Genomic DNA, 27,977 nt, shown 5'->3' on the forward strand with positions numbered 1-27,977 from the left:
GGAGGCCTGGAGAAACACAGACCTTCACTGTTGGGACTGTGGCAGCATGTTTGCAGTAACAATGCAGTAAAGATTCAGCTAGGAAAGAGGGGACTTCTACTCTAGCCAATGCTATGGTGGTTGTGTGTGTGCCTAACTACAACAGGCAAGGTAAACAGCAGCTGCCTCCAGAATCCCTTACTAAGCATGCATGAAGATCAAAACAGAAAGAAAAGAGAACAGATAAGCCTGTCTCACTAGCTATGCCCACACACCACAGATTATACATTTAGCCTCCAAAATGGAGTAATAAGAAATGTGGAGACTGATGAAACAACAAGTCATCCCTAGATGCATTTTGGAAGTAGCTTTCAAGAGGTTTCAAAATGATTTTGCTTACTTATGAGAGGCTTACCTGATCTGGTTGCTTCATTTCACATGTGCATATCGTTAAGGTTTGGATAAAAGTTTGCAGTAACATATTGAACTGCCCTTCTTTCCTCTGGTACAGGAACCTAACCCTATTATTTCCATGTATATTTCTGACTCTACTGCAGATTTACTGCTAAAGAAATAATGGCCAGGAATACACTGTCTTCCTTAACTGAGGACTACCTGTACAAGTGTTTTCAGAGGATACTGTTGTAAGCTGGTATGAAAATGTAACAGCAAGCCTAAAAAGCATCTGAAAACCCTTCTGTTAATTTATGGCCAATTTCTTTTAGCCTAAGGGCAACCTCTTCTTTGGACAAACAGCACAGGAGCCAGATTCTCTCTGGCCACAAAGAATCACAATAGCCCAGTAACTTGGCTGGAGTCAGTCTGTCCTGTCCTCCGATCTCTAAGAAGCTGCATGTGTTCTGGAAGCCATTGGTGGCTTTATTTTAACTTGGCACAGATTATCTAAAATATCTGAGACCACATTATGAGAGCCCCACTGTGACTTCAGGACTTCTCTTTGCTAAAACCTCCAACTCGTGACCTGCTCCAGCAGCCTTTCATAATGGGTGGGAAGGTGCTTGTCTTGGCCACTTTGGAAAATGGTGAAGCTATGATCAAAGCTTGCAAAATTTATTCTTTTGGACCACAACTCCGAGAAACCTGCAGTCAGCATGGTCAACAGAATGAACCATGTTGGTAACCATGGGACAATGTGGATGCAATCAAATAATCACAGTTGGAAAGTACAGGGGCTGCCTACTCCATGCGGGAAAAACAAGAGTCTACCACCTTCTCTGGCAGTCTATTCCAACATGAAACAGCTCTTTACATTCACGTTCTTAATAATCTTTAGGTGGAATCTTTTTTCTTGTAATTTGTTTCCAGTGATTCATATCCTAGTCTTTGGAGCAACAGAAAACAAATTCACTCCACCTTCTACATGCCATCCCTATATGTATTTAAACATGGCTATCATATTGCCTCTCAATCTTCTCTTCTTCAGGCTAAACTGCTCCCTAAGCTGTTCCTCCACAGGTTTTGGTTTCCAGACCTTCGATGATCTTGGTCGACTTCCTCTGAACACGTCCAGCAATGAATACAAACAGGAACAATGAAAAAACTGAAAACTTCTTGGATTCTTCTTGATACTCTCAAGGATGGTTTCCATGATCCAAGAGGAAGCACGACATTTACCAAAAAAAGGTAAATTTTTGAATAACCAAATTTATATTATTGAGAATATAAAAATACATTATTGCTGCTTGCTTTACTCTTGAAAAGGACCAACAAAACTGCAGATGCCTCGGCATCTGTTGTCTGTTGCCACACTGAAAATGTCTGACAAATCAATTCATCCCAGGTCCCTAAAAAAACCAAAAGTAGGAAGAAGCTAGGACCTTATCCAGAGAGTGAGGAAAAGTTACCCTTTCTGGACTATACCTCTCAGGATCCCTGGTTCACTGGTGCTCCTAGGAAGTGGAGGGCATAAAAGTTCATTTTTTCCTAAGCACTGCCTCTTGGAGATCTTAACAAGTTTGTGGGGACCGGTGGATGCTGACACGAGTCAGCAATGTGATGCAGCAGCTAAGAAAGCCAATGCATTTCTGGGCTGCATCAATAGGAGTGTTGTGTCTAAACTGAGGAGAGTAATGGTGCCTCTCTATTCTGCTTTGGTCAGGCCTCATCTGGAATACTGTGTCCAATTCTCAGTATCACAATGCAAGAAAGATATTGACAGGATGGAGCATGTCCACAGAAGGGTGCCCAAAATGATGAAAGATCTAGAAACCATGCTATATGAGGAGCTGCTCAGGGAACCGGGTATCTTTAGCATGGAGATAAGAAGGGTAAAGCCATGTTTAAGTATCTGAAGAGATGTCATATTGCGGATGGAGCAGACTAGATATGGAGTGATGGATTCAAGCTAGAGGAAAAGAGGTTCTACCTCAACATTAGGAAGAACTTCCTGACACTAAGAACTGTTTGACAGTGGAACACAGTCCCTTGGACAGTGGTGCAGCCTCCTTTTTTGGAGGTTTTCAAACAGAGACTGGATGGCCATCTGTCAGGAATGCTTTGACTGTGTCTTTGACAAGAGCAGAATCGGGCTTTATTGGATGGCCCTGGCAGTCACTTCCAACTCTGTGTTTTATGGCGGGCTACAGACGGGCAGGGGAAGACGTCTTGGAGGTGTATTCTGCTGAATACGGAGCCTCCAGACCGCCCGCCCCGGGGACGTGCTTCAGGTGTCGGGGCTTCCACACGGGGGGCAGTGAAGACGCCTCACCTGGGTCCGTTTCAGACCCGTAGCTTCTATACCGCCGCCTCGGAGGACGCCGCAAAGAAAGGGGCAGCTTCCGCACGGGCGGCTAAAAACGGGGCTTTTTTTTTTCCTTTGCCGGCTGGCGGATGCGCAGCTGCGCAGCTGCAGCGCTAAGCAGCGGCGGCAGAAAGCCTATGGGCACATTTAAAGCGCCCAAGCCCCTTTAAAACTTTTTTCCCCGCTCTGCCCAAGAACAAAGGTGGCCTCCTGCCAGCTGGTGATCAGCTGGTGTTGGCATCCTTGTCCGCTTGCGCATTGCGAGTGCCACCACTGGCATCATGGATGCCTCCTCTCCTTTGTTCCCTTTGGTCTTCCTGAAGCTGCAATCCACAGCCACAGCTGTCGCCGGTGCCACCGCCGTCTTCTCCGCCTCCAAGGGTGTGGGCGGTGGGACTGCCACAGAGTCACTGAAGAGGCTGGAGGATGGCCCAGCAAGAGGCTGCTGAGACAACTCCACCTCCATGGCAACTCCCTGCTCCTCAGCTGGAAGGATTGCTCTTGCTGGGGGCTCCTGCTGCCCTACTCCTTCCTCCACGACCCTGGGGACAGCCCTGGCTCTTCCAGCTCTTGCTGGGGGCTCCTGCTGCTCAACCCCTTCATCCACGACCCTGGGGACAGCCCTGCCTCTTCCACCCTGCTCCCTACGTACCCTTCTGCGTCTTGGGCCACCCTGCCCTCCCCTCATGATCTCCAGCATTTGCCCCATCAGAACAGTCTGGGCTTCCAAGGTGGTGTTGAGTCGCCTCTGCTCCTGGTCTGACCTGTCTATTGATCTCTCCTGGTTCTGAACGGCCCTCTCTTGAACTTCCACTGCCCTCACTTGCACTTCTAGGTTCCTCTCTTGAAATCCCAGTGCCCTCACATGAACTTCTAGGTTCCTCTCATGAACTCCCAGTGTCCTCTCTTGAAATCCTAGTGCCGTCTCTTGAAATCCCAGTGCCCTTTCCATGAGCTCCCTGCGGGACTGTCTGCCCCTCCTCACAGGCGGCCAAAAACGGGGCTTTTTTTTTCCTTTGCCGACTGGCGGATGCGCAGCTGCGCAGTTGCAGCGCTAAGCAGCGGCGGCAGAAAGCCTATGGGCACATTTAAAGTGCCCAAGCCCCTTTAAAACTTTTCCCCCCGCTCTGCCCAAGAACAATGGTGGTCTCCTGCCAGCTGGTGATCAGCTGGTGTTGGCATCCTTGTCCGCTTGCACTTTGCCAGTGTCACCAGCATCATAGATGCCTCCTCTCCTTTGGTCCCCGCGCCCCTGCTGAATCTGCAATGCACAGCTACAGCTGTCTCTGCTGCCACGGCTGTCCCCCTGCCATCCCCCATCACCTCCCTTGTAAATATGTAAATATTTACAGTTTTAGGGGTTTTTTATTGTTAGGTGAAAATGGCACAGGAATGTGTGTAGGGGTGCACTTTAAAGTCCAAACTTTCCAGGCAGCGCATGCGTACATGTTGCTCTAGGGTTAGGGTTAGGGTTAGGGTTAGGGTTACGAGTCTTAAAATGCGCTGCAGCTGTGCTGCAGCTTCCACACCTGCATGGCAGCGGACGCTGCAATTAAAGCCTGACTGCAAACTGCGCATGTTCCAAGACCCCAACTCATTATGCGACGCAGCAGACACGGAGCTTTTAAATGGGCAACTTAAATTAGCGGCGTAGCAATTCTGGTGTACCGGTGCAGCAGCTCTCATGGCTTCTTCCACTTCTCGATATGTGTCAGCATTCAGGTAGGACTGCTCCAGTTTCTGCAAAATGTTTGGCTGGGACCATATAGCTATGAGGTCAGCCGTCTCAGTATGAGACCAAGACATCCCCCTGCCTTTTTTTGGGGTGCTGGTGGATGGCTGAGCCATCCTGCCTGGTGCCAAAGGGGAGCCGCCGCACAGCTGTGCCAGGAGCAGCAGAACTGTGCCCGTTCCCAGGTGAAAATGGCGCAGGAATGTGTGTAGGGGGTCACTTTAAATTCCAAAGTTTCCCTTATCACTTTCTACAACCAAAACATCCGCCGGCAAAACTTACAACTTCCCGCGATTCCAGCAACGCATGCGCACATGGAGCTCTAGGGTTAGGGTTACGAGCCTTAAAATGCGCCGCAGCTGTGCCGCAGCTTCCACAGCTGCATGGCAGCGGACACTGCAATTAAAGCTTGACTGCAAACCACGCATGTCCCGGACCCCGACCCATTATGCGACGCAGCTGACACGGAGCTTTTAAATGGGCAACTTATATTTGCGGCGTAGCAATTTGGGCGTACCGGTGCAGCAGCTTACATACGGAGCTGCGCACGTACGCCGCAAATCAAAAAGAAGCGGAAAAAAGCAGCACCTTTTTAATGCCGCCTCTTCCCGCTTGGGGCGTGCGGGGGGCGTGTTCATGGCGGCATTCAGGTAAGGGCCGTCTGAAGGCTCTACCTTCATGACGTCATGAATACACCCCTTTTTGCCCGTCTGTATCCCGCCTATGATTCCAGTGACTAATTCTAGTGATCACGCCAGCTGAAAGCAAGGAGTCAGTCTTTATTCATGGTAATCAATCCTCTGTCCACAAAGGGGCAGCATTACTCTGGAAGGGAGGCAGAAAGGAGCTCAGCAGAAACGGAAACACCTGTTAAAGCAGGTGGAGGCTATACTGACATACAAAGGCAAGGAGCCTGTGTACAGAAAGACACAAGGCAGGTGCAGGTTTTTTTAATATGATTATGTTTGCATCACTAAGGGTCCCAGGCAAGACTTCCAAGGAGGCTACTGAACTGGAAGTGATATGCCTTAACAATGAATGGGCACCATTCTCATCAGAGGGTTCAACAGCCTATATGCGTTTCATGAGACTGTGGTGCAGAAGTCTTCTGCAGCTCATACAGGCTGTTGAACCCTCTGATGGGAATGGTGCCTGTTCTGTGTTAAAGCCCACTGCTTCCAGCTCAGTAGCCTCCTTGGAGGTCTTGTCTGGGAGCCATAGTGATGCAAAAATGCCCCTGTTTTGTGCCTCTCTGGACACAACCTCCCTGCCCTTGTATGTCAGTATTGGCTCCACCTGCTTTAAGAGGCCTTCCTGGTTCTGCTGAGCTTCTTTCTGATGCCACACTATAGAATGAATGCTGTCTAAGACTGTTTTAACTTCCATGGCTCCATCCTATGGAATCCTAGGATCTGCAGTTCATTGTGGTGCCAGAGGTCTCCAACAGGGAAGGCTAAATAGCACATATCTGTGAAAATTTGGAGGGTATGAACCTTCCTGCTTGGTGCTCCAAAGAGCTCTCTGCCCTCCTGCCAACAGGTTCATACATTGGGTTTTGAACTGCACTTGGTTCTTGTTTTGCTCTGCCCCAGATGTCTCCCAAAGCTTTGCAACTGGCATTCCCCACCCCACACCATTTCTGCCCATGGATGGAGTGGGGAGACTAGGAACTGCAGCCATTTATGCTAGCAAAAACTGAGAGATCAGTGAGTCATCCTATTCTGCTTGGCCATCTGGGCATGGAGATTAAGACCCAGGAGAACAGAACAGCTGCGATAGAGAAGGGTCCTTGGACACCCTCTGCTGGGGCATCTTGGAATCGACACAGGTGCATTCACCAGGTGAGATTTCAGAGGCAAACCAGTGGCTATAGGAAAACCTTTGAAGCCCAGAAGGGGGAAAAACCACTTGGGCATTCCCCACTGCCATCATTAAAGTTTACCTATTAGAGAAGGTTAAGAGGTGATATGATAGCCGTGTTCAAATATTTTCCGCTGCTCCAGAGAACAGGACCTGGAACAATGGATGCAAGCTATAAGAAAAGAGATTCCAGCTCAACATTAGGAGGACTTCCTGACAGTTAGGGCTGTTTGACAGTGGAACACACTCCTTCCTCGGAGTGTGGTGCTGTCTCCCTCCTTGGAGGTCTTTAAACAGAGCTGGATGGCCATCTGCCAATTGGGATGCTTTGATTTAGATTTCCTGCATGGCAGGGGGTTGGATTGGATGGCCCTTCTGGTATCTTCCAGCTCCATGATTCTATAATTCCAGCACTTTTTTGAAGCAAGAATTTTTCAGCAAAGAGATTTTTAGAGTATGCTGTACTGTTTTAACTGTACAGCTTTTTAATGCTTTTGTTATGTTGTAACCTGTTTTCAGCGTTGCTGATAGTTGAAATCTACAGTGGTCCCTCCGCATTCACTGGGGTTGGGGGTGAAGGCCCCCCATGGATGTGGAAAAACCACAAATAAAAGAACACTATTCTTTTTACCCAAGAGAACACCTCTCTAGGAATCTCCAGGTCCTCCAATGCAACTCTGTGGTCAGCATCTGCCAGAAGTTGATCATTGAATCATGCTGGAGGACCTACAAATGCCCAGAGAAATGTTTTCTCTAGGAACTTCTAGGTTCTCCAGCACAACTCTATGGTTAGCTTCCAGCAGAGTTGTGATGGAGGACCTAGAGATTCCTAGAGAGAACAGAATTGGGGACATACTTATCAAATTTGCAGATGACAGATTTGCAGATTAGGAGTAGCTAATACCCCTGAGGACAGGACCAAAATTCAAAATGATTTGAATAGACTAGAAAGCTGGGCCAAAGCTAACAAAATGCAGTTCAACAGGGAGAAATGTAAGGTACTGCACTTAGGGCTGAAAAATGAAATGCACAGATATAGGATCATGGGGGACACTTGGCTGAACAAGATTACGTATGAAAGGGATCTAGGAGTCCAAGTGGACCACAAGTTGAACATGAGTCAACAGTGTGATGCAGCAGCTAAAAAGGCTAATGCAATTTTAGGCTGCATCAATAGAAGTATAGTGCCACTCTATTCTGCTTCAGTCAGGCTTCACCTGGAATACTGTGTCCAGTTCTGGACACCACAATTCTGGGCCCTTGTGGTCTCTTCCAACTCTACAATTCTATGATTCTATATTAATAAAAAACACAAATAATCAAACCCACAAAAGCCAAATCCACGAAAGTGGAGGGACAACTTATTTGCACCCAAAGTTCACCATCTAGCCTGTGCTTAAAAACCTCCAAAGCAGGATACTCCATCACTCTCCAAGGAAGCATCTTCCACTGTCAAACAGCTCTTACTGCCAGGAATTTCTTCCTAATGTTGAGGTGGAATCTTTTCCTGTAGCTAGAATCCATCACTCTGTGTCCTATTCTCTGATACTGCAAAAAGCAAACTTGCTCCATTCTCAATATGACATCCCTCAAATATTTAAACATGGCTATCGTGTCACCTCTTAACCTTCTCTTCTCCTGGCTAAACCTACCCAGCTTTCTAAGCCACTCCTCACAGGGCTTGCTCGTTTTTAGACCTTTCACCATTTGGTCGCCCTCTTCTAGACACAGTCCAGTGTGTCAACATGCTTCTTGAACTGGATACAGTATTCCAGGTGAAGTCTGGCCAAAGCAGAATAGAGTGGTACTATTACTTCCGTTGATTTACAATAATAATAGTAATAATAATACTGTCTCCAATGCCAGGAGAACTACTTTGGACATGAAAATTAAGGAGGAGGGAAATGCACAAACAGAACCGCTTGTGGGGTGTGTGTGTCATACCCTAAATCTCATCTCCATACACTCTTCCAGCACCCAGAAAGGGACCAATATCCAGCAATCATCTCACCCTTTTCTCTTTTGCTGGGCAGTAAGATGTCGAGCCTGAAAAGGGTTCTTTGCGGTTTCATCTACACGACTGAATTCTGGCCAGATCTGGCAATCCTCCTGCCTTTAAGGAGTCCTTCCTTTAAATTATGCATTCCACGTAGAAAATGTTTGAAGCAAATTCTGGACAGTTCACCTTCTCCTAACCCAAGGAAACCAAAACTATAAGAACTGAACCCTAACCTCTCAAATCTTTGCACTCTCTTCCAGAAGGGAGGTAAAATGATGGGGTAAGATTCCAACATACAAAGAACTACATACCGCCATATAGTACGTATTGTATACGTACTAGGGTTAGGAAGGGGCGGTGCTTCCGCACCCCCCTAACCCTAGTACGTATACAATACGTACAAGATGGCGGCGCCCCTTCCACATGGGCGCCGCCATCTTTACGTACTGGACGCATAGCGTCCAGACGTGTCGCGGCGCCTATGACGTCGCGAGTCCGCGCCAGGCGCCTCGTGACGTCATAGAGGCGCCGCAAGAAGAAGCTCCGAAATGGAGCTTCTTTTTTGCTCCGCGCGGGAGCCGCGCGGTTTGACTGCTGCAGCTCCCGTGCGGAGCAAACGGCGGCAGCGGGGAAGCGCCGCAAAGCGGCGGTTTGTATCCCGCCTCAGTCCCATTTTCTCCATCACCAGTGTAAGCCAACTTGAATCCCAATTTGGAGAGAAAGGCAGGATAGAAATACGATCTATCTATCCACCACCAGTGTATGAAAGAGGCAAAGGAAAGAAATGTGGGTGCTTAGTCCACTGGTGGATCCTGTGTCACTGGAGTGAGGAATCTTGGGAACTTTAAAGCTGTCTATGTGCTGAAACTATTTAATTGTAGGGTTTGGTATCCTGGGAAACCTCTGGAAATCCCGCAATAAAACCTGGGGTGGATTCACTGCCCAACAAGACATCCAACGGCAAGCACTGCCTTGTATAATGGGTCTCCTTTGCTTCTTCTATGCCCTGCTCATGTGGTTAGGAGCAGAGTTCTTCAACCGACCCAGTGGCATCCAGAAATAGTTCTTGGGAGGCTATCAACTGTTTAGCTTTTGAGCCAGTGCATACATGTTCATTCATAGTTTTCAATCAACATCTTTAAAAACCAAAGACTATGCAAAAGGGAGAAAATGGAAATACCTTCTTGGCTCCGGTCAATGCTGCTTTCTGGAGCTTGTTGTAACAATACTTGGCATAAGTGCTTATTGCCACCCCTAAAAGAGAAAGAGAGAGAAAAGGGGGGGGGGGAGAGATAAGATAAATGTCAGTGTCAGGAAAATCCAAAGAGCCACCCCAAGAGAAATAGGCAAAGGAGAGAAACTGCAGCAGCATCCCAAAGTGAAGCAACCTGAGCAGCACTTTCAAAGCTGGGTCTGCACAAACTGAGAAAAAAACCACAATGGGACTTTGAAAGGGCAAGGCCTTTAATGAACTTTTGCTCCAGCAGTGAATCTGGCAAGGGTCACATACTTGCAACATACCCTGGTGTCAACTTGCCAGGTGAAAGTTGGGCTCCCTAAAGCCACAACTACTTCACCCCAATCCAGCCCCCCCCCCCCCCGGCCGCCTTTCCCCAGTGCTATGAAACCCTCTCTCTCAATCCTTTTTAAATCCACTGATACTAGATGCTTCCAAGAAGCATTCTGCACTCCTCCAAGAGCTGAATGTAGGAAGCTGCTTTGTAGCAGCTAAGACTACTGGTTTATTTTGTACATTCATTCTACTCTGAATGGCAGTGATGCTCCAAGGTCTCTAGCAAAAGACTTTCCTAGATCCTACAAACCCAAGTCCATTAGCATACCACCAATCTGATGCGCATCTGAAATGCAAGAGATGATTTGACAGCACATGCATTTATTTCAAAGGGAGTCCTTTGTCTCAGTCCCATCATGGTCAGTCAAGAAGGCGAGTAGCGTCTGCCTGCATTGAGATCTCTCTAAGCCAACTGAACAGCAACAGAAATTTCTCTGAAGATGCCAGCCAAAGCTGCTGGCAAAACGTCAGGAATAAGGACAGGTTGCTTACCTGTAACAGTATTTCTTCGAGTGGTCATCTGCGAATACATACAAATGGGTTTCACTGCGCCTGCACAGTGCTGTTCGGAACCTTCTGGAATCACTGGGCAAAGTTTACTTTGCAACATATAGAAACTTTTTGGCGGTAACTCCGCCCACCCGTTATAAGGCCCCTGCCTTCCCGCTCTTTTCCCCAGTTCCGCAATTTTTTCCGCCAAGCAGGCGATGGAAGAGCCAATCAGAGCAGGACACTGAGGGGATGGACGGGTGGGATTTGTATGTATTCGCAGATGACCACTCGAAGAAATACTGTTACAGGTAAGCAACCTGTCCTTCTTCTTCGTGGTCTCTGCGAATCATACAAATGGGTTTAGACTGACAAGCTTAGGTATGTGGCGGAGGGAGTGTCCTGAAACCAAAGCTATGGTAAACCAAAGGTATATTTATTGTAACAATAAAAACCTTGAACCATAAAAAGAGTCAGTCTTTTTGTTCATGCACAAACTCAACATAGCAATAACATTGCAAAACCTGAGAAGGGAATAAAAGGTCATGCAAGACCAGTCCCATTGAAATTGTGCAAATCAACATTCAACAGAATGTAAAACAGTGGCATTATGTACATAAATGCTGAAAACACAAACCATCAGTAGTGCAATCAATGCAACCCTGAAACCAACACAGCCCTCCCGAAAGCTGCGTCTCGAATGGCTCTGGTGTCCAACCTATAATGTTTGATAAAAGTCAGAGGTTGGGACCAGACAGCAGCCTTACAGACATCCTCCAAAGGAATCCCCGAGAGGAATGCGGAAGACGCTGACATCGCCCTTGTAGAATGGGACCGAACCCTGCCAGGGAGAGGTTTGCCCAAGAGTTCATAGCAGAGGTGGATGGTACCGGCCACCCATTTGGAGAACCTCTGCGCAGACATGGGCAACCCCTTCTTCGGCTCCGAGTAGCATTGAAAAAGTCTCTCGGACCGACTGGAGGCAGCAGTTCTGTCCAGGTAAAACGCCAGCGCTCTCCTGACATCCAGAGAGTGCAGGCTCCGCTCCGCATCCGAAGTCGGATTGGAAGCGAGGGTCGGCAACACAATGTCCTGGCACATGTGGAACGCAGAGACAACCTTAGGCAGGAAGGTAATGTCTGTCCGGAGGACCACCTTGTCCTTGTGGAACCTCAGGAAGGGCTGGTCCCTCCGCAAGGCACAGAGTTCGCCCGCATGGCGGGCAGAGGTGATGGCCACAAGAAAGGCGGTTTTCCAAGTCAAAAGTCTCAAGTCCGCTGTGGCCATCGGTTCAAAGGGCTTGGATTGGAGTGCAGACAGTACTGCCTCCAGGCTCCAAGCCGGTGCTGGTACCGACACTGGAGGGTATAGGTTGGCACATCCCTTAAGGAACCCCTTCACCAAAGGATCCTTGAAAAAAGAATCCCTCCCCCCGAATTGGTACTTAGCACAAATGGCAGACAAATAGCACTTAATGGATGCGAGGCACAGCCCCTCATCCAAAAGCGCCCTCAAAAACTCCAGCACCACTGGAGTAGACACCTGAGCTGGAGACAAGCCCTTTCGATCAAGGAAGAGGCCAAACTTCTTCCATTTCAGGGCGTAGGACCGCTGGGTGGAAGGTTTCCTTGCAGCCAGGATCACTGTCCTCACTGCCTCCGGCAAGACAGTTAGGGCCGTATCCTCCAGGCCACCAGCGGTAGGCTCTCGATGTCCGGGTGGAGAATCCGTCCGTCCTGGATCGACAGCAGGTCCGGGCGAGGATCGAGATGGAGGAAGCATCTCTTGGAGAGGTGGAGAAGGGATGCGAACCACGGTTGTCTCGGCCACCACGGCGTGATCAGGATCGCATGCGACCGGTCCGTTGTCATCTTGTCCGTTGTCTCCTCAGAGGGAGCCATCAGGCAGACCCAGCAACATCGGGGACTGCCTGAAGGAAGAGGCCCCTCCCTCTTCAACTGTCATCTCGGCCTCAGAGGGAGCCATCAGGCAGACCCAGCAACATCAAGGTCTGCCTGAAGGAAGAGGCCCCTCCCTCCTCAACTGTCATCTCGGCCTCAGAGGGAGCCATCAGGCAGACCCAGCAACATCGGGGACTGCCTGAAGGAAGAGGCCCCTCCCTCTTCAACTGTCATCTCGGCCTCAGAGGGAGCCATCAGGCAGACCCAGCAACATCGGGGACTGCCTGAAGGAAGAGGCCCCTCCCTCTTCAACTGTCATCTCGGCCTCAGAGGGAGCCATCAGGCAGACCCAGCAACATCGGGGACTGCCTGAAGGAAGAGGCCCCTCCCTCCTCAACTGTCATCTCGGCCTCAGAGGGAGCCATCAGGCAGACCCAGCAACATCGGGGACTGCCTGAAGGAAGAGGCCCCTCCCTCTTCAACTGTCATCTCGGCCTCAGAGGGAGCCATCAGGCAGACCCAGCAACATCGGGGACTGCCTGAAGGAAGAGGCCCCTCCCTCTTCAACTGTCATCTCGGCCTCAGAGGGAGCCATCAGGCAGACCCAGCAACATCGGGGACTGCCTGAAGGAAGAGGCCCCTCCCTCCTCAACTGTCATCTCGGCCTCAGAGGGAGCCATCAGGCAGACCCAGCAACATCGGGGACTGCCTGAAGGAAGAGGCCCCTCCCTCCTCAACTGTCATCTCGGCCTCAGAGGGAGCCATCAGGCAGACCCAGCAACATCAAGGTCTGCCTGAAGGAAGAGGCCCCTCCCTCCTCAACTGTCATCTCGGCCTCAGAGGGAGCCATCAGGCAGACCCAGCAACATCGGGGACTGCCTGAAGGAAGAGGCCCCTCCCTCTTCAACTGTCATCTCGGCCTCAGAGGGAGCCATCAGGCAGACCCAGCAACATCAAGGTCTGCCTGAAGGAAGAGGCCCCTCCCTCCTCAACTGTCATCTCGGCCTCAGAGGGAGCCATCAGGCAGACCCAGCAACATCGGGGACTGCCTGAGAGCTGGTGGAGGACTACTTCTGCCGCTGCCCCCCCCCCCATGTCACCTGGGAAGAAGCTCCCCAGAACTGCGGAGGACTATCTTGCCGCTGTGGTGGCTTTTTACCAGGGGGGAGGGGTCAGTGAGAGAGGGGTGTTTTTATGTATTCTTAATTGTTTTATTGATATTTGCTGTGAACCGCCCTGATCTATGGAAGGGCGGTATAAAAATAAAAAAATTATTTATTATTTATTTAATTATTTATCTTGGACACCACCCTGATGATGAGAGGGAACGGAGGGAAGGCGTAGAGGAGCTCCCCCGTCCAGAGGAAAGCGAATGCGTCTCCGAGGGATCCGTCCATTCGCTTCCTGGAGCAGAACTGGGGACAGTGGCTGTTCCAACCGGTTGCGAAGAGGTCGATCCGGGGATTTCCCCACCGGTCGAAGAGGTCACTGACCGTCTCGGGATGGAGCCTCCACTCGTGGCACACCGAAGGGGATCTGCTCAGGCGATCCGCCAGCTCGTTGTCCTCTCCGGGAAGATGAATCGCCTGGAGGAGGACGCGCCTCTGGATGCACCAGTCCCAGATGCGGAGAGTGAGGTCGAGCAGGGTCTTTGACTTGGTGCCTCCTTGTTTGTTGATGTAGTACATCACGGTGGTGTTGTCCGTTCTCAGGAGGACCACCTTGTCTGTGACCGCAGATTCGAATGCCCTCAGTGCTTTCTCCACCGCCAACATTTCCAGAGCGTTGATGTGGAGGAGCTTGTCCTGGACAGACCACCTGTCTTTGACGACCAGGTCGAGCAGGTGAGCGCCCCATCCCTCCAGGGATGCATCTGTTGTCAGAGTCAGTTGGGGCTGAGGCTGATGAAAGAGCATTCCGATGCACACGTTGCGGCAGTCCAACCACCATCTGAGGGAAGCGGCTACAGGTCTCGGTACCGTGAGCCATTTGGACGGAGGGTCTATCATCGGAGAGAAGGCCGAGAGGAACCAGGACTGAAGAGGTCGAAGGCGGAGTCTTGACCATGGTGTGACGAACGTCGTCAATGCCATGTGGCCCAGGGCGACCTGGACGTCCCTGGCCCTCACCCTTCTGTGAGAGATGCAAGGCCCGATCGAAGTCGTCAGCGCCTGGAAACGGTCTGGAGGGAGAAAGGCGGAGCATGTTTCGGAGTCGAGGATGGCCCCGATGAACTTGACCTGTCTGGAAGGTGTGAAATGGGACTTTTCTCGGTTGATCACCAGACCGAGGGAGTCCAAAAGGTGTAAGGCGAATGAGAGAGCCTCCTGCAGTTCTCTCTGGGATTCGGCAGTGAACAGCCAGTCGTCCAGGTAAGGAAAGTCCATGAACCCCTTCTGATGCAGGTAGGCCACCACCGGTGCCATGCACTTCGTAAAGACTCTCGGTGCCGTGGCAAGGCCGAAGGGGAGGACGTTGTAGTGGTACGCGGTGGAGCCCACAGCGAAGGCGAGGAATCTTCGGTGAGACTCCCGGATCCCGATGTGGAAGTAGGCATCCTTCAGGTCGACGGTCGCGAACCACAGACCCTGATGGAGTAGAGGCAGAATGGAGGCCAAGGTTACCATTCGAAAGCGACGGGATTCAAGGAACAGATTCAATTGTCTCAAGTCCAGGATGGGCCTGATTCCCCCATCCGCCTTCGTTACCGTGAAGTACCTGGAGAAAAAAGCCCTAGAGCATTGTTCGGGCGGTAAAGGGGAGATTGCCCCTTTTTCCAGCAAAGTGCGCACTTCGTCGAGAAGGGTGTCCGAGGGGAGAGTGGACATAAAGGCCCCGGTTGGAGGGAGCTCTTGGAACTCGAGGGCATATCCCCTGCGGACGATGTTAAGAACCCACGAGTCCAATGTTATCGAGGCCCAGATGTTAATAAAAGGCCTCAGGATGTCCAAAAAGAATAAGGGCGAAGGGGAAACGAAGTGCGCTGCGTCCCTTCAGGCTCTCTTCTTCCCCTGGTCGGTGTCCTGCCGGCAGGACTTGCGGTACCGAGGCGGGAAATTACGACGGCCAGAGGAGGAGGAAGACTGCGAGGGGTAACGGCGCCTCTGTGAGCCCTGCTGCTGAGGCTGTCGGTCTTGAGAAAAGGAGCCCTGGGACTGACCTTGCGGTGGCCAAGGACGGTGCCTCCTTCTGAAGGGAGAGACGGCGGTGGACAACATCCCGTGCTTCTTAGCCGCCGCCTTCATTCTGAACTTGCGGTTCAGACGCTCATCAGTGTCGGCGTGGAAAAGGCCGGTACCGTCCAGGGGCATGTCCTCAATGGCCGATTTAACGTTGGCGTTGAGGTCCGACCCCCTCAGCCAAGCATGCCGGCGCAAAGCCAGCGATGCTGCCATGCCTCGTCCCGCGCAGTCGGCGACGTTCCTGGAGGCGGTGATGATCCAACTCCCTATCGAGTGGGCCTCATCGCGGATCTCCACCAAGCGACGTTGTACCTCATGAGGGACGTCAGGGATGATGGGCGAAATCCCCTCCATCAAGGCCTGGATGTATGCCCCCATACAGGCGTTGTAATTTATAGCCTTCACGGTGAGGGCGGCCGAAGAGTAGGCCTTTTTGGCTAGGCCATCGATCTTTTTGGCCTCTCGGTCTGCCGGGGACGTCGCCTGCTTCGGCACGAAGGTTTGCTGTGCCCCCTCCACAATGGCCGAGTTCGGCTTGGGATGGTCGGTCAACCACGGACAGCCCGGCGGGGAGATCCGGTACAGCGTCTCGACCTTCCTGGAGGATGCGGCGAGCGAAGTCGGGGCATCCCATGACCTCTGCACAATGGACTGCAACGAGGGCAACATCGGGATGCAGGGTGGAGTGGGGACACGACCGAGGACCCGGCGTTCTACTGGATCACGAGCCTCCTCCTCAGGCGGGGAAAGCTCGATGTCAAGAGTCCGGCACATCTTAATGATGTGCTCGCTGAAGGAGCGAACATCATCAGTGGGTGATGAGGAGCCCGGGTGATGCATCCCCTGCGGTGAGGGTGGGTCGGATGGGTCCTCTTCTCCATCTGAAGGTTCCCATGATGGAGGCAAGGGATCCTGGTCTGAATCGGAGTCAGACATCAGAGGAATGTCAGTCACCTTGGCTCGGGATGGAGTGCGAGCCGGGAGTTGCGGGGCCGGTGGCTCGGAAGGCGGGCGGCGAGGTACCGAGGACGAGGCCACAGCATGGGAGGATGATGGCTTGTCTCCCTGGGGAACCGCCGGGCGCAAGTTAAGCCTGGTAAATTCCCTGAAAGCCTTCTCCTTCGGGACCGACATGTAGTATCTCTGAGTCTCGGTGTCAAAGAACATGTCAGTGTCCAGCTCCCGCGGCTCGTCGATGTCAGAAACAGGGACAGCCTCCTCCTCATCTGAGTGGACGGAGAGCAGAGATGGCTCCCTCTGGGGAGAGGTTGGTTCGCTGATGGCGGCAAGATCTTGGGCCGGCGGGAGTGGTGTGGTCAGCACCGTGGTTACATGCGCTGAGACAGTCGTCTCCGGGCGCGAGGGGGTCCTCTCCGAGGTCTCCTTGGAGGGGGAGCGTTGCTTGTGTGAAGCACGCTCCCTTGACTTGGCTGGACGCTCTGACCCGGTGTGGTCCTTGGGCTTGGACTTTTTGGGTGGAGCTGCCTCGGTCACCTCCACGTGACGCCTCTTCTTGGAAGACGTCGGAGTCACCGCCAGGTCTTCAGGCGGGAAGAAGGGATTGTCCGGCAAGTCATGCAGGACAGTGGCTCCCTTGGAGCGGGGCTTGGCTGGCTTAGCCCTCTCCGATGGTGCCGCCTTTTCAGAGGAAGATGCCCCCGTCTCGGGCAACTTGGAGGCGTGTCGAGATGCCTTCGACGACGCCTTGGAGGACGGTAGCGAGACGGTCCGGACCTCCGACTCCTGATGCTCTCTCGAGCGCGAGCCCTCCGGGGACGGCTTCCTCCCGGATCTCTCCCTGGGCTCGAAACCCTCAGTCCCCGAGGTTTTCTGGGGGCGCTTGGAGGGTTCGTCGGTGACACTGGGTCTCGGGGGACCACGGGTCACATCGGAGGTGGTCGGAAACCGTGTCCCGGCCGGGACAGAGACCACACTAGAAGCGCTGGCCCGTGAAGAAGACGCAGGCGGAGGAGCCGGAGGAAGCGACGATGAGCGGGGACGTCCCTCCCGGACCTTTCCCAGGGCAATAGCCGAAGTCAGCCGGGACTCCCGGTTCTTCCTGGCTTGGGAGGACAGAGACTTACAGAGGTGACAGGCTCTGGCATCATGGTCCTTTCCCAGGCAAAACAGGCAGGAGGAGTGAGGGTCCTGGACGGGCACCTTGCCCCCGCAGACATCACATTTCTTGAAGGGTGCAGGCATCCTTCCGAGTCGTCAAATCCGAGGGAGAGTCAAAAGCGAAGTCAAAAACAAGCCGAAGAAGTCCGAAGTTACCGGGGCGGGAGAAAGAGAGTGGTCAAAAACAGTCCGAGGTCTAGTGAAAGTGATTCCGTACAAGCAAGAGCGAGCGGAAGTTCCTAGAAGCAGCTAGCGCGGCGGAAAAAAGGAACTGGGGAAAAGAGCGGGAAGGCAGGGGCCTTATAACGGGTGGGCGGAGTTACCGCCAAAAAGTTTCTATATGTTGCAAAGTAAACTTTGCCCAGTGATTCCAGAAGGTTCCGAACAGCACTGCGCAGGCGCAGTGAAACCCATTTGTATGATTCGCAGAGACCACGAAGAAGAAACTCTTCTAGAACATGGCCTCATAGTCTAAAAAACCCACAAAAAACTATAACAACAGAAACATTTTATATAGATGTAGGCCTGTGAGTCTAACATCATCACTTTTCTTCTCTCGTATGATTTTTAAACATCATTTTCCTGATGAAGAAGCCAGTGGAGTTTCAAAAGTTTGCATGTTGCATTTCGGTTGGCCAATAAAGGTATTGCTCTTTTGTGGATTTTGGGATTTGTTGCATTTATTTTCACGGAACCTAACAGTCTGATTTATGAGTGCTGAAGCACCACAATACTGGCTCTTTGCTAGGGATGGAAAGAATATTCTCTAGTATTTGTTTCCCAGTTGAAAAATGAATAATAAAACAGCAAGACTTTAGCAGTCTTCTCCCAATATATCCTGAAATGTTCCAGAGGATTGTTTTGTGCAGAAAATACACTGCTTTTCCTTTTTTGGCATAAAGACTAGTCAATGTTGTTTTATTCAGAAAATATAGTCTTTGTGCAGGAAACATGTTTTCTGTGTAAAAAGAAAACCTCCAACAAAATTGTTGTATACAAAGACAAAATAACTTTAGGATTTACATCCTTAATCTATATACAAACAATATTTTACTACTACAGCCTCCTGCAAGACTATGGACATCTCCTGCTCTTTTCTTCTCCATCCCTTTTTTCCCTTTCATGTCGTGTCTTTTTATACTATAAGCTATGGGCAGTGTCAGAATCCTTTGGTGATGCAGGCTGGCATTAAGTAATAGTATGGTAGTCAATATTTATTTATTTATTTATTTATTGGCAAAGAACATATCTTGTTCATGGCTGCACTAAATAGAATTCTGCCAGATAGCTACCGCGCAAACAGTTTCAATTTCTAAATCACAATGTAATTGTGTCCCTCAGCATAAATGGAGAATTTCCCATGTTTTTGTGATGGTTTTGCTCACCAAACCATGTGGTATTTCTGCCCTCTTTTCTTACAGTAGGTGAAAGATGGCAGAAGGTTATAGGTGCTCCAGTGAACATTAGTAAGTTGATATTAACATGGTGCATTCTTGGTGTACACAAACTACTCCAAATTTGCTGGAAAGCCTGTTGCCTGATACCCGAATTCCACTCAGCCATTGGAAGCACATCTAAACACATGCAGACCACCCCCACAAGAGTCTGCATAGGCAGACATACACATGCCCACAGGTCTGGCTTGGCACAAGGAAGACATTGTGTATTCATCTGTAACTTGGCATGCATAATTTGTGCATTTGTTATCCCTTCCTGCTTCCTTGTTTGTAACAGCTTCTTCCCAGCTTTTGAAGAGTGTCGGGGCCATTGGTTTTTAAGATGACAATGCAGATCCTCTTAAAAATTCAGGGGAGCCTCTGGACACTTGGATAGGTAGTCATCTGGACACAGCAGCACCGTGCAGCCCACACTTTTAAAGACTGCCCTAGAAGCCACCTTGGGGACACAGGATCAGAGTTGGGGCCCTCCCAAGGCTGCAGCTGCAACAGCGTGGGCAAAATTCTTCTGTAAAATATCAGAAGGCAAAATCCAGCGAGAGAGTCAGGAAATCCATCCCAAGAGTGACCTTCAAGTCACCCTGGAGGGCAATAGAGCCCATTGACTGGCACTCTGATCTTTTGGAGAGGCAGGCAGCTATTAATAGACTGGCCTCCCGCTGTCCCCCATGGGTCGAGTAATCCAATTAAAGTCACGCACGGCGGCTCTGCCTGGAGATGAGCCTCTTGGACAGCCGAAATGCCACGTGGGAAGTGCAGCAAATAAGCCCATCCTCCCCTTTCTGGAGCTGCTTCGCCAGTGCTCTCTTACAGCCCTTCCACCTGAGATCACTGGAGTTATTGGGGACTCAGTGCCTCTGATCTGGGCTCTACACTCCATTCTGCCCTGGAAATGTCCTGGTACAGCCTCTACAAGACATCTAAGGATCTGTAGGATGGTTTTGGCTCCTTTCTGATCTTGATGTGTTGCACGCTCAACACAATGCACTGCACCCCAAAATATGGCCCTCAGATTGCAATCACTTCCCTCAAATGCCTCTGGAGAGCACAATTTGGAAATTAAAACTCCTGCCCCATCTTTGTGCCATTTTAGGCCTTGAAAAATCTTTTAAAGAAACCAAAAGGGACTAACCAAGTACTTCCTAGCTTTGGGATGGGAGGGAGGCCTTTTAAGCCCTTTTACAGCATTCAGGATGGTGGGATTATGTTCTAGGTCTCTTTCACACCACAGTTATAGCACAATGATAACCCACTTTAACTGCCATGGCTCCATCCTACTGAATCTTGTGATTTTTAATTGCATGAGATAGTTAGAATTATCTGCCAGAGAATGCTGGTGCCCCATTAAACTACAAATCCCAGCATTCTGTAGGATGTAGCCATAGCGGTATTAAAGTGCTATATTTATGCAGTGTGAAACAGACCTAAATAGCAAATGATGCCTCACCTGTGTGAGAAACTGATATTTTGGGGAGAGGGAGCACACATGTTGAGATTCTTGGTAAAGGGGCATATGGTCCAGTGGTCACATCTCCCCCATCTCTAGCTGCTGTTGCTGTTGTTGTTATCAAGTCGTTTCCAACTTGTGGGAATCCCAAGGCAAACTTATTATGGGGTTTTCTTGGCAAGATCTGTTCAGAGGAGGATTGTCATTGCCTTCCCCCTGAGGCTGAGAGTGTGTGACTTGCCCAAAGTCACCCAGTGGGTTTCATAGTTGAGTTGGGAATCAAACCCTGGTCTCCAGAGTCATAGTCCAGTGTTCAAACCACTATGCCATGCTGGCATTCACCCCCTGCTTTACAAGTTTTTTTTACAGTACTTCCATTATGATGTTGTTAATATGGTACAGGTGGAGTCTCCATTATCAGGAATTCCAAAACCGAAATACTCCAAAGTCCATAATTATCCACATGGGTGGTTGAGATAGTGACACTTCTGTTTTCTGCTGGTTCAGTGTATGCAAACTTTGCTTCATGCACAAAATTATTAAGAATACTGTGCATAAAATTGCCTTCAGGCTATGTGTATAAGGTGTATATAAAGCATAAATGCACTTCATGTTTAGACTCGGATCCCACCTCCAAGCTGTCTTATTATGTATATGCAAATATTCCAAAATCCAAACACTTCTGGTCCCAAACATTTCAGATAAGGGAGATTCAACCTGTACAAAGCTCAACAGGCAAAGCCCTTCTATTCTTCACTCTCGTTCCCATTGTGTGGTTTGGAAAAGTGTGCCAAAGACACTAGATGCTTCATGTGGATTGAACTCATCCCCCCTCAAAGTTCACATCTCACACTCTCGCCATCCAAGGAATCCTTTCCCTTAGGGAACAATATGGTGCCATATGAAGACTGCCCAGTCAGTGGTTCCAGAACAAAGCAGAAAGTCTCCCATCCTGCTTCTCTCTCCTCCCCAAAAGGAAGGTCCTTGAGCAAGGTTCTTGTGGCAGCCACAATTAGAATTTTAATCCGATTAAAATGCAGACTTTCCAAGTCTGTAGAGAAGCACTCAGGATGGTTGCTGAGCTGAGGATATGTCCTTTTCTTTTTCAAGCTACCAAGGAACCTTGCAAGTTCCAGTTAAATCCAACCTAGAAGATAAGTCCCTACAAAAGCTCTACCATCTCACTCCTTCATCACCAGAAGAAGTTATGGCATGATGCAAAGAACTACCAGATGATCTCCTGAAGGTTAAGATGGGTGGCTGGGGATCAGAGATGAGTGAAACTTCCAAACCTTCTGACTGTAGGATTGTTAAACTCACACAGCTTTGGCAAGGGAATATACACATATGGTTCTGTATTTCCCTGAATATAGCACACTGACAGATGTGATTTTGGTTCCTTTAAGGAGCAGTGCAGAGAAAAATGGCAACAGAGGCAAAACAGGCTGAGCGCATGTCAGTTTGGCCAAAGGCATGACTGAGATTTGAAGTGAGATGTCAAACAATGACAGCCACCTTGAGGGAATGCTCCCTCTTCCCAAAATAAATGACTTTGGGAAGAACCAGGGCAGGGTCACTGACATCGGTGGATGAAGTTCACAAGTTTCCAAATCCTTTTGTGTACAGTTTTTGTCTCAAGATAACCAACCTGACTTAACAACCTCCAAGAACACTGGAAGGATGGGGGCGACGGGGGGGGGGGGGGGGCTGAAGATATAGGCAAATAAATCTTTGATCATTTTGTAGTTATGTGCAAGGAGTAACAACTATTATAGTTTTATCTCCACTGTGGAGGGGAAATGAATATTTCTGCACAATTCACCTGGCATTTCAAGTAGGCATATTACAGCATTTCAATACCACTCTAACTGTTGTGGCTCCATCCTATGGAATCCTGTGATTTGTAGTTTTGGTGAGAAACTTAAGACTTCTCTGCTGTGGAGCTCTGGTCCACTCCACTGAACTACAGCAGAGAAATCTAAGTCTCTCATCAAACTGCACACCCCAGGACTTGGTAGGAAGGAGTAATGGCAAGAAGAGCAGGATCCAACTGCTACAACTCTGTAGTATCGGTATGTCCCTAACCTAAGACATTGCTAAAGCTATTAGCTGGCCTTTCCAGGCTGGGAAATTTGAAGTCTGACTCTTAATTAAACGCACAGCATTACAAGTGGGAGAATCATGATCAGTCCCCAATTGATGGAAGAAAGAGAAAACTGAGGCCTCTTTCACTCTGCACAAGCACTCTGATCCCAGTTTAAATGTCATGGTAACATCCTAAAGATTCTCAACATTTGTAATCTGGATGAAATCTACATATCACAACAACTACAAATCCCAAGATTAATTAAAGTGCTAAAATGGGGTAGCATGAAAGAAACCTGACTTTTCATTAGTTCCCTCCACCCCTAGCTCTGTTTTAGAACCCAAACCTAACAGAGTGCTTTTCCACACTAACGTCGTTGGGAGCTGAGGACTTTGGATGTTTCCTTTTTGGAAAGGGCACTGCAGTGCTGCAGTTCTCTAAAGACAAGGAAGAAAATGACAAGAGGCATTTTGCTCTATTGCATGAATTGCTCTTTTGGTTCACTGGACTATTCCATCAAATTGCAAGGAAAAAAGAAAGATTCCATCTAAATATTAGGAAGAACATCCTGATGGTACACTGCAATGGACTGCCCCCAGAGGGTGAAGGACATACCTTCTTTGGAGGTCTTTAAACATAGGCTGGATGGACATCTATCAGGAGTGCTTTGATAGATGGCAGAATGGGGTTGGATTGGGTGGCCATTGTGGTGCCACCCAACTCTATGATTCTTTCATTCTAAGACCACTGTCCAAAACAATTGGCTTTCTGGAGCAGCAACAGGCATTTGCTGAGAGCAGAGACTGGAGAACACAGGGCAATGAGGGAGATTTTCCAGTGGTTAGTAGATACGATGGACATCTCTTATACATAGAAACATTTGTGTTTGTCCATGTGGAATTATTTCACCTCTAAAAAAAGGACATATTTACTAAACACTAACAGATGGGCCTCTTGTCAGAATGGGAAAGTCTCTATTCTACCCAACTCTCAGGAAAAACCAGATTGAGGTACTTAAACAAAAACTCCTTTCTGTTCTCTTGTATCAAGCCATATTCTTCCACAATCTCTGTTCTGTTCCTTTTCCCCAATTCTCTCACAATTCTCTCACAAGCCACCAAAGTGGAGATATCCAACTGCTCCAGAGCTTCCATGGCTCAGTAACTTAGCTTTTAATGATCTAAGCTGCATCAACCACAGCCTAGGCCCCCCTTCTCTGGACAACACACTCAGCAGGTTTTTGCTGGATTCTATTTAGGGGGAGAGGTCTAAAAATAACAAGGGAAAACAGGTTGTATTTCTGCCAACAATTCTGACACTGGAGTGGAGAAAACAGGGAAGCGAGATTTCCACATGTCAGCGCTCATCCGGAAAGATTTCAACAAGCATCTAGGTTTAGTAGCACAGTTTTAGTAGCATGGTCTGTCCCATCACACCTCGCAAGTGTCTCTGGTGTGAACTGGTCTCAGCTTTGTGCTTCCTGTTATCCCTGGGTGTCTCTTTGTGCTCATCGTCCTCTGTTTTTCACAGGATCACAGAGTTGGAAGGGACTGCAAGTCCAATTCCCTTGTAGTGTGGGATGCCGCAGTTAAAGGCATGTTTGGGGGTCATAATTTTTGACCCCAGAACCCTTCGCCTACCCCAAATTGGAAGTGGCTGAGAAGATTTTGAAAAGCAGCTATTTGTGATGCTAACAGTGCTGGGTGGCCTTGCCACATATTTAAAATGTGAGTGGCCATTCTTGGAGGCTTCCAAAACAAGCAATTCACACACATACACACATCCCTTTGCCCACAAAAAGGACAGACCTGGAGTCTGGAAGGGTTGAAGGCTTTTAAAAAAACAGTTACAGGGGAGCACACTTCATCCATCCCATTCTAATCTTTTGCCAGAATTTCACTTCTTGCGGTTTGAATCCATTGGTTCAGGGCCCCATATTCTGGACTAGCAGAAAAGAAGTTCACTCCCTGTTCCACATGACATTAGCTGTCCAGGTATCTGAAGATGGCCATCTCCTGTCTCCTTTCAATCTTCTCCTCTCTAGGTCTAAACATCCTTAGCTCCTTCAGCCATCCCTTACAGGACTTGGTTTCAAGACTTTATGGCATGACATAGTGGTTCATTTGCAACTACAGTAGTTGACTACTGTTATTTTGGAGATACCATGATAATCTCGTATCATGGTCTCCCCAGAAATAACAATGGAAAGAACCTGATCTCTTTCAAACTACCTTAGATTGATCCTGAGTCTTTGCTCTCTCCACTCCATAGGATAAAAGAGATGCATAGCATGGGAGCCAGCATGATGTGGTGGTTTGAGTATCGGACTAGGATTCTGGGAGACCTGGATTCAAGTGCCTGCTCAGCCATGGACACTCACTGGGAGACCATGGGCAAGTCGCCCCTTCTCAACCTCAGGTGACAACCTCCAAACCTCCTCTGAAGAAACCTTGCCAAGAAAACCCCAAGATAGGATTGCTGTAAGTGAAAGAGTGGTGTAGTGGTCTGGATTATGACTATGGGGACTAGGGTTCAAATCCCCACTCAGCTATGGAAACCAACTGGGTGACCTTGAGCAAGTCACACTCTCGAAGCTTCAGAGGATAACAATGGCAAATCCTCTCTAAAAAAACACCCTGATAGGTTCACCTTAGCAACATCATAAGTCGGAAAAGACTTGACAGCACACAACAACAAACAACAAGCGAAAGTTGACATAAAGGCACATATTAACACAAAGATGTGCCTTTCTTTGGCCTTTCAGCTGTTGTTGAATTCTAATTCTCATGAGACACAGCCTGCCTGACCAATGGAAAGGAGCAAAAGGAATTGTTGTGTGTCTTCATCCCAACAGTTAGATCAACTGCAGAGGGAGGACAGAAGCTGAGAGAAAAGTAGCACTCTTACAGAAACTCATGGAGCCAATGACAGAGCTGGAATTCAAAAAGAAGATGTAGGGGCTATACAGACAGACAGCTAAATGCTGCCCCTATAAGCCCTAGATCGGTGCCGCAGCAGCCGCATGCCGTGGCACCGGAAAGGGCATCATTGGCACCCCTTCCAGCCAGCACTGTTTGGTCGCTGTGTGCCATGGACACCATCATGGTGAACCATCTGACCAGCCATGTGCCATGATGGCAGCCAAGCGTCGGAACTAGGATTGGGCCATTTGGACACTCAGCCCTACTCCGCAGTCAGTGCCTCCTACTTTTTAGCAGCTCTGGCTCTGAGCCACTGCACTCTAGTCCAAGAATGGATAGGTGGGATGGAAAGAGACATAGCACACACTGCAGAAGGTGTTTATAGGGCAGGACCCCCATTCCTACAGTAGCTAGGACCAGATTATGCATAGCACTTACTGTGACCCTTCTACTCATGAGAATATTCTAAAAATTGTAACTAGCAGCCACTGGAAGGTGTGATCAGGACTGGGACCATGATGTGAGGCGTGGGATTTAACTTGCTCTCCCCTCTGATCAAACCTCAGGTTTCCCAGGCATTAATCTGCCACAGGAGGAAGCTCCAATTGAAGTCAACAGGAGCTGGTTTTCTTTGGGATCAAGGTGGCGGTGGAAAGGGTTAATAGCCATGGTACAGTTCCAACACAAAACAACACCTCCCACCAGCAGCAGCTATTTATAACCTTTGAAAGACTCACACAAAGACAAGTGATACATTTAGCATCCTGTGAACTTTGGCTTTGAAGGAGCTGCATCTTTCTTCATTCACTACATCTTCACAGAAAGAAAAACCTGAAGCACAGGTACCATATTCAATGGTGTGTGTTTTTCTCACATGAAATGGCTTCCCGTATGAAATGTCATTTTGGGTCACAGCCTTGTGTCTTCTGTGTCTTCTAAACTATCTCATTCTGCCTTTACCCCTCTGCCAGGGCATATATACAACCAGTCCTCCTTATCCACGGATTTTTTAATCTATGGATTCAAGCACCCACAGCTTGAAAATATTCCAAAAAAGTATAAATTCCACATAGCAAACCTTGATTTTCCATTTTATATAAGGGACACCATTTTGTTCTGCCATTATATTTAATGGGACTTGAGCATCCATGGATTTTGTTCTCCATGTCCTAGAACCAAACACCAGCAAATAATAAGATCCGTGTGTGTGTGTGTGTGTGTGTGTGTGTGTGTGTGTGTGTGTGTGTAATCACACACACACCTTTTCCTATAATCATACTACACAATTATAGAGCTATTATTTCACATTAATTGCCAGGTTGCTCTGGGAACTTCCTATGGAATCCTGGTATTCACAGTTTAGAAAGGAGTACTTAAAATTCTCAGCCAAAAGAATTTTAGTGCATCACCAGCATACAAATCCTAGCATTCCACAGGATGTTTCCATAATGGCTACTCATAGTGTAAGAACTGTGTTGTGTTGAAGTTCCCTTTAGGCTTTGATTCCTAGGGACCCCTTCACATTACACAACCATAGCACTATGATTCCAGATTAGCTGCCATGACAACTTCCTCTGGGATCCTGGAATTTGCAATTTAGGGAGGAACTTTCAGATTTTTCAGCCAGAGAGCATTAGTGCATCCCCAAACTACCAAGATAAGGAGCCCTGGTGCTACAGTGATTCAATGCTGGTATTGAAGCCATAAATTTGTGAGTTCAATCCCAGAGGTTGACTTACCCTTCCAATCCTTTCATAGGTTGGTAAAATGAGTCCCCATCCTGTTGAGGGCAACTGGCTTACAGACTGTAAACCGCAGGGAGTGCTAGTTCACTGGTAAGCGGTATAGAAATGTAAATGCTACTGCTATTGCTACAAATCCCAGGATTCCACAGAATTATGCTATAGCAGTTAAAAGTAGAATCGGAGTGCTGTAACTTAACAGTGTGAAATGGTACCCACAAAGCTTCCAAGGTGAAGCACAAAGGATTCCAAACTCTTGATGAACAAACAACATCATTCTAGTTTTGCAATCATGAAAAACCAGTACTTCAAGGGGTCTGTCCACACGTGGCCTTCTTTTCAAGTAGACATCTACCCTTCTTCATTATGAGCTCCGGGGATTAACAAAAACACACATACCCAGCTCTGTTTAATTAAGGGTTAAAAAGTGGAGAAGAGGCTTTGAGTAAACAGATCTGTAATTACTCCTCAGAAGGGTCCCTGAAGGGAGCAAGGGTATTTAAAACACACACATGGACTCCCAAGGTTGTCTTCATTCAGCTTCTGCTCCTACATTCTGTGCAGAGGTATTTTTAAAACACAGAGACACATAAAGAGTCTGCTCTCTATATTAGGCAACACACCTGCAAGCCCCGTTAACCAGCTCCAGTTAATTATGCCGCAATGTACATCCGTTAATGTGCATGTTTTAAATAAATTAGGGAGCCTTGTTCAAACAGGTGCAACGGAG

General features: G+C 48.8%; 1 protein-coding gene across 2 annotated transcripts in view; it reads right to left on the reverse strand.

Moving 5' to 3' along the window:
* Positions 1 to 27,977, reverse strand: part of LOC149317722 (rho GTPase-activating protein 39-like) — a 244,710-nt gene that overhangs the window by 7,284 nt on the left and 209,449 nt on the right. For both annotated transcript variants that reach the window (XM_089518076.1, XM_089518075.1), the window contains one exon: positions 9,512 to 9,585. In XM_089518076.1, coding sequence (XP_089374202.1) covers positions 9,512 to 9,585 — 74 coding nt within the window. The remainder of the gene's footprint in view (positions 1 to 9,511; positions 9,586 to 27,977) is intronic.

This window comes from Sceloporus occidentalis, unplaced genomic scaffold (assembly GCF_023333645.1).
Source record: "Sceloporus occidentalis isolate IW3139 unplaced genomic scaffold, rSceOcc1.0.p SCAF_3, whole genome shotgun sequence".
Classification (NCBI taxonomy): domain Eukaryota; kingdom Metazoa; phylum Chordata; class Lepidosauria; order Squamata; family Phrynosomatidae; genus Sceloporus; species Sceloporus occidentalis.